A 10,097-nucleotide genomic window follows, 5' to 3' on the forward strand; every position below is an offset into this window, starting at 1 on the left:
GTTTCCGTACTTGCTAAAGACGGTTTTACATTTTCAATAAAGGATAATACTTGTATTTTCTCTTTTAATGAAATGATTTATGGCAAAGCAGTTTCCATGAATGGAATTTATATCTTAGATCAAACCACGGAAGTATTACACATGAATAATAAGAAATTAAAGGTTGGTGACAAAGATCAAACCTATCTATGGCATTGTCGAATGGGACACATAAATGAGAAACGCGCAAAGAAACTCGTCGATAATGGGACTATTCCCTCATTCGGATTTTCTGCATATGGCACGTGTGAATCATGTCTCATTGGCAAGATGACTCGAATTTCCTTCAAAGGTGTTGGAATGCGCGCTAGTGACCTATTAGGACTCATACATACGGACGTATGTGGACCTATGTCAATTACCGCTAGAGATGGCTATAGATATTTTATCACTTTCACGGACGATTTGAGTAGATACGGATATGTCTACTTAATGAAGCATAAAAGTGAGTCCTTTGAGAAATTCAAGGAATACCAGAATAGGGTACAGAACCAACTGGGTAGAAAGATTAAAGCACTCCGTTCAGATCGTGGTGGCGAATATCTTTCAAATGAGTTTGATCAACACCGAAAGATCGTGGAATCGCTCTACGATTAACTCCACCTGGAACACCTCAATTAAATGGTGTGTCCGAACGGAGAAATCGAACCTTACTTGATATGGTTCGATCCATGATGAGTCACACCGTAGTGCCTGATTCATTATGGGGTTATGCTCTTTTGTCAGCTGCTCTTATACTTAACCCAAGTTCGTCTAAAGCTGTCGACAAGACTCCATATGAAATGTGGAAGGGAACGGTCCCTAACTTGTCCTTTATTCGGGTTTGGGGCTGCGAGGCTTATGTCAAGTGGAGACACGAGGATAAGCTCGGCCCACGATCGGTCAAGACATACTTTATAGGTTATCCAAAAGGAACATTTGGTCATTACTTCTATTCGCCTACCGAACATCGAGTATTTGTTGTGGCTAGTGCGACGTTCTTAGAGAAAGAATTTCTCGAGAACAAGTCGAGTAATAGAACCTTCGAGCTGTCGGAGATTCCAGAACTAACAACCGAGGAACAGATGGAGGAAGCTGTACCTCCAACTGATGATACGGTTAATATTCCTGAGGAACCTAGGAGGTCGGGTAGAGACTCTCATCCTCCGGACAGATACATTGGTATGGTCGAGGAGAATGATGTTTTACTTCTAGAAAGTAATGAACCCGCAACCTATAAAGGTGCTATAGCCTGTTCCGACTCAAAGCTATGGCTCGAAGCCATGCAATCCGAGATGAACTCTATGTATGAGAATAACGTATGGGATCTAGTTGATTTACCTAGTAAGGTAAAACCTCTACAGTGCAAATGGCTTTACAAAATAAAGCGTTCTGTAGACGCGCAACCAGATATCTATAAGGCACGACTTGTGGCAAAAGGTTTCACTCAAGTGCAAGGATTGCATTATGATGAGATTTTTGCACCTGTAGTCATGCTAAGTTCCATTCGGATAATCTTAGCGATTGCCGCATTTCATGATTATGAGATTTGGCAAATGGATGTGAAAACCGCCTTCTTAAACGGTTATTTGGAGGAAGAGTTGTACATGGTGCAACCCGAAGGTTTCATAGATCCTAAACATCCTAAGAAAGTATGCAAGTTTAAGCGTTCCATTTATGGACTTAAGCAAGCTTCTCGGAGTTGGAATCATCGTTTCGACCAAGTGATAAAAGAGTATGGTTTCACTCGATCGGTCGAAGAATCATGCTTATATATCAAGTCGAGTGGGAGCAAGATTGTATTCTTGATATTGTATGTCGATGACATACTCTTGATTGGGAATGACATTCTTCTCCTTTCTTCGGTTAAAGAATGGTTGAAGAACCATTTCCGGATGAAAGATACGGGTGAGGCACAACGTATTTTGGGAATCCGTATCTCCGAGATAGATCACGACGGACGTTATCACTTAGTCGGGAGTCTTATCTAGATAAGGTTCTTGAGAGGTTCAGCATGACCAACTCCAAGAAGGGGAACCTTCCTATGATGATCGGGATGCGATTGAGCAAGTCTCGATCACCCACGACGCCTGAAGGTATTGAGCGCATGAGTTGTGTTCCTTATGCTTCTGCAATAGGATCGATCATGTATGCCATGATATGCACACGTCCAGACGTGGCATATGCATTGAGTATGACGAGTCGGTACCAAAATACTCCAGGTGAAACACACTGGATAGCAGTCAAAAATATCCTCAAGTACCTACGGAGGACTAAGGATTGGGTATTGACTTATGGAGGCGATATTAAGCTATGCGCAACCGGTTACGCAGATGCTAGCTTCCAAACGGATCGAGATGATTCAAAATCTCAGTTCGGGTTCGTCTTCACTCTTAATGGTGCTGCGGTCAGCTGGAAGAGTTCCAAACAGAGTGTTGTAGCAGATTCTACTACTAAATCCGAGTACTATGCCGCTTCGGAGGCAGCAAAGGAAGCAATATGGATGCGTCAATTCTTACAAGGGTTTTCAGTAGTTCCTAGTTCGAATGACCCGATCACCATCTATTGTGACAATAGAGGTGCCATCTTCCAGGATAAGGAGCCAAAGTCTAGCAACAAATCTAGACATGTACTTCGGAAGGCTCACTTGATCCGTGATTACGTGGAGCAAGAAGAGATAGTGATTGACAAGATTGCGACGGATGATAACATCGCAGATCCTCTCACCAAACCGTTGAATTATGATAAGCATGTAGGGCATGTTAATTCCATGGGAATCAAACATGTTCCTAAGTTGTAGTACTTGATTATGGATTTGATACATTATCTTTTTCATATATTATTTATAACTTCATCGTTTTATATATATAATATTTTGTTTTTCATGTGGATTGTACTGACAACATTGAACGCCACAAAGTGAACTGAATTACATTATATTTGCTTTGGTCCGTAATCGCCAATGTGAGCTGATAACTCCGGCTATTATCTTTGTGCGGTCGATTGATGGTGGGTTCAACGAGCCATAAGTTAAACGGTTGACTAATCGATCACAGATACGAGATTATGACGATGCCTTGTAGGACAACTTTTTGTGACAACGTAATGGAGTCCTAAATGTTTTATAACATTCGGTGCCAGGTCGTGGATAGGACATCCATTGTGTACCTAGAGTCGATTCTTTTGACCATCAACTGTCTCTTGAGATTAAGGCAGTCTTTGGGTTACTTTGGTTTCTTTCTCACGGTCTACCGTGAATCTGGGGCTAAGTAGATTTTTTCGGGTCATTTCATACCGTGCTTACGTCTGCAGGATTCGAGTTGAGGAAAATATCCATCCCTTATCAGGTATAGTTATTTCTCAGGGCCACTCGAGGAGTTGAATCGAAATGCATGGCCATGCTCGAATGTTGATTCGTTTATCAGTTAAGTTACTCTCTAGTCGGGAAAACCACTCTTGATATCGATCACTTGTAAAATACGACCTTTGTGAATTCGGATTTGCAAATTGTTTTACATTGAGTGGGAGAAATTTTAAAGGATATGAGAATCGGTTATCGCACATACACTTGTGAGGACAAGTGGGAGTTTGTTGGAGCTTGTGTCCTCCACAAATTAGTGAGATAACATTTGTAAATCTCTTACAGGTTCACAAGGGTATACTTCGTATATTTAATCAGTTGATTAACGTTTTCCTAATAACGGTTGGCTTGCTAAAGAGTTTGACGTTATTATCATACAGATGGCGGTGATCAACTGGTCCCTAAATGTCACACCTATAGAACGTGTTTGAGAAATGTGGTTATAGAAATATAATTACATTGATGCCCAAAATGACTAAAAAGTTAGTCAATGTGTTGATGAGATAATTATTTAATAAAAATAAAATAATATTAAGTTGAGACGAATTAACTGTCAATTCGTAAAATAAATATAATAAGTTATATTTAATTAAATATATATAATGTTAGCTTGGACGAATTAATCTATTAATTGTAATTAAATATAATCGTTGTATTTAATATCAACAATTTGAATGTGTCATAGTGGTAATAGTGAGGGTACACATACCAAGAGGTCATGGGTTCGATCCTCACTAGATGACAATTCAACACATATTATATATTTTTGGAAAGACCAAAATAAGGAAAATACACTCCTTATTTTGGTCATTTGGCCGAAAATTAGGAGGTTATTTCTTTCCTAATTGATTCCAGATTTCGGTCTATATAAAAAGAAAGGTAGAGAATTATTTCTGACCTAATGCTTTTTCTGACCTTGCCTCCTCTTTCTCATCACAAAACACAAAGACAATAAAATTTTACAGAAAATTTTAGATTGATTTCTAGCATAATCAAAGGGTATATCTCAGATCGTCTTGGGTGCAACTAATAGGCGAATATCAATTTTGATATTGTTCTTAGGCCAATTTTGCTAGGACGTGATGTTTATTCTAAATCCTTTTATTTTTGTTTATGTATTTTATTTTATGACCTTAGATCATCTTTGTTAAATCGTTATAATCCTTCATGTTAAAGGGAAGTATACAGATTATTTCCCACACTCACAAACATAATCAATCCACCACAACTCCAACAATTAAGAATATAATTCAACAACAATACTAATCATGCCAACTAAATCACAATCATCACATCTTAAATTAATTATGCAATCAACTAAGTAGGGAAATCCTACATTAGCACATATCCGATTACGAGTCTACAAGCGGAAGCTAGAATTGCTCTTCTACAAATTCTCCACCTAACACAATCATAACAATCCAATCACAACATGCAATCATCCCTTTTCCCCCAAATTTCAATACCAGGGTAAAACCCTAAAAGACAAAACTAACAAAAGGTATGAGACTTGTGACTTACCAATGCAACCGACGCACGAGAGAGATAAACAAAGACTCACGAACAAACAAAGATCTTGGGAGAGATCAGGGACGATTAGAGTACGTAGAAATGTTTTAGGTTTTGGTAAAAGTGAAAAGTGAAACTGTTAAACGTAATTTATAACTCTAATCATCATTAACCAAACCGCGGAATTAATTCCCGTCAGACCGGATACTACTCCTTACTCGGCCGAGTATTACCATACTCGTCCGAGTGTTCCTAGACAGTAGCCTGACCAGAAAACACACGACGCATTACTCGGCCCAGTTAGTCCTATTCGGCCAAGTAACAGAACTCAGAAAAACGTGGTATTACAATTTCAATCAAGAGGTTATGGGTTCAATGCTCATCCACAACATTATTGTTATTATTATTATTATTATTATTATTATTATTATTATTATTTTTTTTTTTTTTTTTATTATGGAAGCGCGCAGCTTTCATTATTATTATTATTATTATTATTATTATTATTATTATTATTATTATTATTATTATTATTATTATTATTATTATTATTATTATTATTATTATTATTATTATTATTATTACGGGCACCCCTCCAACCCACATCGAACCACTACTCAACTACTTCTAGTAATGATCGTACATTCGTAATATAAAATTTTAAATTAACTTATTTATATTTATTAAATTCTAAACAAATTTCTAAAAGTACGGGTATTACGCTTAATTGTAGACGAAGTAGTTTATTTAAGCAAAGTTGTAAGCACAAAACAGTAGATGCAGGTTATAATGTGTAGGCTAGGTTTCACGAAAATGGACACAGCCACGGACACGCAATACGACAGTCCGATTTTTTTAGGACACGGAACACGGCAACAAAAAAAACCAATATACATATTAAAATAAAAGGGAATTTAAAGCCCATTACAACCAACGTCTAAACTTTGGTCATTTAAAGGTCACAAAGTCGTAACACAACCAATACTAATGTCTTATACGTACAAATCAAATATCTTACAAATTACAAAATTCCAAATTACAAAGCCAAATTTAAATAAACTTTTAATCTTACAAAAAAATAAAACAACTCTCCTATAGGACCGTCCTATTGCATAGGACGGGCCCAATAAAAGAGAATAGCCCACTAAGCGAAGGTTAAATAAGTAAAAACAAATTGAAAACTCCTATTTTCCCTTACCAATTCACAAAATCACACATACATAACATAGATCAATCGTCCACCAAAAGTGCAATTACCATCCTCATCACCACCACCTCCTTGTCCACCGCCTCTGCAATTCACGTCTCACCACCGCCACTTAATCCACCTTCTTTGCAACCCACATCCTCACACTTTCTATTGTCGTTTTCATAACCATCTTCACTCGTCAGGTCATTTATCTCCTTCCACAGTCAAAAGGTGAAGAATGATGATAATTATGAATTATGATCAACATCAACAATTAGGGAAAAGGTGAAGAATGATGATAATTTATTAATCCTAGATTGAGAAATTAGGGAAAAGTGAAAAGTAAGGCAGCTGGTGACTGGTGAGCACGGAGCATAGGTTGCCGGCAAGGAAAGGCGGCGACAAAGAAACACCGGTAGCCGGAGGAGGCGAGGGGAGGCTGACGACGTGGAAGGAGTAAGGAGAAAAGTGAGATATAAAGAAGTGATTTCGTGACTCGTGAAAAGAATTTAGAAATCTAATTTGTTTTCAAAACCATTATTTGGTGTGTCTAGCAGACACGGGTCGTGTCCAACCGAGTTGGACCGTGTCCGACACATTTTCTTTTAAAATAAAAATCGGGGACACGGTTTAAGGCGTGTCCAAGACGTTTTCAGGCGTGTCCGTGTCCGACACGGAAACCCCCAAAACTAGGCGTGTCCGTGCAACCTAGTGTGTATGTCGAATTATTTCAAAAACTGCTAGTTTTAGGTCACTAGCAAAATTAAATAATTACAATCGTGAGAATGCTATTATAGAAAGATACGTCAAAATGTAACTAACCTTAATCAAACCGGTGATAATTGTAAATTAATCTTTGAAGGATCTTTTGTTGAAAACTTGAAATAGAATTCAAACTCAAACGAATGAATATACAAGCCCAGATAATAAATCACAAATTCTTATTGCTATCCGTTACAAGCTGAAGACGGATAGTGTCCTTTCACAAATGCAAATGGATAGTGCAAGTAGGGAGAAAATGGATACCCTCACTTTCCATCCACTTGCATTTTGTGAGAGAGTCACTATCCGTTTTCAACTTGTGACGGATAGTGGTCGTCTTTGATGAGACGGACTAGATAATAATATCACAATGATTACCAAGCCATCGGAATATTATATAGTGCCACTACCAATTAACTTGTCACCATTAACGACGAGTATTATTATTATTTATATTGCTCCATATATATATATATTAAAATGGGTCGTTTCCAACAACCATGCGTTTTCGTTGTACTATCTGCTGGTGCCCTCGACCTTTTTTTAATACACAATTCACACTATAGAAGCCATAAGTCCACTTTACGTCACACGTTAAAGAGGGTTAAATGTTAACGAAAAGTGTGACCATTTTAACGACAATCTGTTATAACTTAAAATTTATTCTGATTACATTTCATCTTTAATGGGTCACATTGATCCCGTCTTTAGCTTAAGACGAAATGTCACCTGTCTTCCGCAAGACTTAAATTGTTTTTAATATTCAACCTTTATTGTACTTATTATTTCTAGGACTTTAAGCATATAAGTGTAAGTCTTTCATCCCTCAATAATACATTCTATACTATCAGAACATTAACAGAAACACTCACTTAATTTTTAGAGTTTGAAACTAAAAGATGGTTCAAGTTCCACCCCCTCCACCACCACCATTTCTTCCTCCTAATGAAGAAATCCGTGAAAAACTGGATGAACAACAAGTCAAAATCCAAATAGTCCTCTTCATAACCTTCTTAATCTTTGCATTAATCCTCATCTTAGGTCGGCTTCGATCTAGAGGCAACAGTGTAATGAAAACCTTAGCTACTTACTCATTCATGATCACTGCCTATCTTGTATCCTACATCCCTGGTCTAATGAGTGCACCTGGCCAATCCAACGACCTTTACGTCTTTTGGATCGCTTTTATGGCGTACTTAGCCGCTATCACAAATGAGACCAGTTGTTATTCTCTTGGAGACAATGAGGACCGTAAGAAAAGGCTTATCGTTGACTACGCTGTAGTGTGGCCTTTGATTCTGACTGCCCTTTATAAGGGCCTTGCTGCACCTGAAATACTTGTTCCCATTGTGCTTATATTTTGCATCGTCGTTTTGAAACTCAGAGAAAGAAGTCGCGCCTTATCGTATGCTACTAACTCCTCTAACGGGTTCTCTCGGGCTACAAAAATCATCTCCGATTTTGCAAAGTACCAAAAACAGGCTGGCCAAGTGAATAATGTTTTGGTGGGAGTTAAAGAAGCACAGAAAATGGTGGCGAAACAATTAAAAAGAGGATTAAAAGTAATTGATTTTGATCCCTCCCAAGTTATAACCTTAGACAAGGTTTTAGATACCAACGAAACTTTTCTGGTAAGCACGAATGTTGGTAAGGAACTTCAGGATAATTGTATTTCGTTTGCTATGTTTTCTACCCTCCTTGCCAAAATTGCTGGTTATGATAATGTGGATCCCAAAGTATTCAAGGGAGGTAATAAACTTCCTCATAATTCTTTTTCTCTAGTTGAGAAGGAGCTCGACTTCTTATATGATTATTTTTTTACAAACTATTATGCCATTTATGATCGAGGGATATGGAAGAAAATTCGAGATCTTTGTGTTATTACCCTGTTTTTTTGGCTAACATTACCCTTGTTGGTCGAATATCGTTCTCAAGATCACAACATCCTTTACGTTTTATTGTGGGACCGTGTGCTAGACACCGGTTTCACAAGATTTGTTATCCTAGCCATAATTACCATTGAATATGCCCAAATTGGTGTTTTTCTCACTTCGAAATGGGCTAAGATTATGTACACTTGTTCGTACCTACGAAATAAGACTCCATGGGGAACCACAAGGTCAACCAAAAGTAATCTCCTTCAAAGGCTGATTAGAATAGCTTGTCTTGTACCACGTCCTAGACTATCATTATTTTGTTTATCCACTTTTACAAAGAGAAAAGTCGGTCAATACTCGATTTTGAATTGTTATGGTGAGATTCCTAGGTTAGTCTGGTTCGAGTGTTGGGTTGGGAGTTATATTGATCTTCCTAGAATGGGCCAAGCTGGTAACTGGGACATAGATTTGCCATCGGATGTTCAAGATTCGATTCTTAATGCCATCGATAATTGTGTGATTAAACACGGGGGTAAAATCAGTAGAGGTGTTTGTTCCCTCAAACAGAACCAGGTCGAAGATGAAGTTATAAGCAATTATGTGACCAAGGCAACAAACCATGGTCGTATTATTCTAATTTGGCACATCGCGACTTCTCTTTTTGAAGAAGACGCAAGAAAAACATCACCAAACTCATATTACGACAATTATTTCCAAGTCGCCACTATAATCTCCAAATATAGTGCATATTTGGTAGCCTTTTTTCCTCAAATGTTGCCTGATCATAGGTACACAACACAATGTGAGTTCGACGAGGCAATCAAAGAGCTTAAAATGGAGATGTTGGAAGATGATGATGAGGATCCAAAGGGGGGATTAAATGGAGATGAATCTATACTAGGAGAAGCAAGAAAACTCAAGGAAAAGCTTGAACAACAACCAAATTTGTGGAGAGTACTCGCCGAGTTTTGGACTGAAATGTTGTTGTTCTTGGCTCTATCAGATCATGGTGACGCAATCGAAGCTCATGCGAATACCTTATGTGTTGGAGGAGAGTTTATCACTCACATTTGGGCATTGCTTACACATGCGGGCTGTTCCAGGGAACCTATTCATTAATATTATCAATGCAAATTCTATTATACCACCCTCGCTCGTACTTGCCATGAGAAAAATGTAACCATTTTTTGGTAAATAGTGACGTCAATTTTTGCCAAAAAAAAAAAACATGGAAACGGCAGTCGTACAAGAGAATTGTTGTTTTATCAAATGTATTCATCTACTTTCTTTTAGTACCTTTTAAGTGTTGTATAACCGAAATATATGTAATGTTTTCCGAAGTGTTATCCGGGTGCGCTATGTTGAAATGCACTTCCGCATC

The 10,097-nt window shown here is 37.8% G+C and overlaps 1 protein-coding gene across 1 annotated transcript; it reads left to right on the top strand.

Moving 5' to 3' along the window:
• The first annotated feature begins 7,738 nt into the window (after positions 1 to 7,738).
• LOC141601145 (uncharacterized) lies at positions 7,739 to 9,835 on the top strand. Its single transcript, XM_074421415.1, has one exon. The coding sequence runs from the start codon at positions 7,739 to 7,741 to the stop codon at positions 9,833 to 9,835; it is 2,097 nt and encodes a 698-aa protein (XP_074277516.1).
• The last annotated feature ends 262 nt before the right edge of the window (positions 9,836 to 10,097 follow it).

This window comes from Silene latifolia, chromosome 9 (assembly GCF_048544455.1).
Source record: "Silene latifolia isolate original U9 population chromosome 9, ASM4854445v1, whole genome shotgun sequence".
Lineage (NCBI taxonomy): Eukaryota > Viridiplantae > Streptophyta > Magnoliopsida > Caryophyllales > Caryophyllaceae > Silene > Silene latifolia.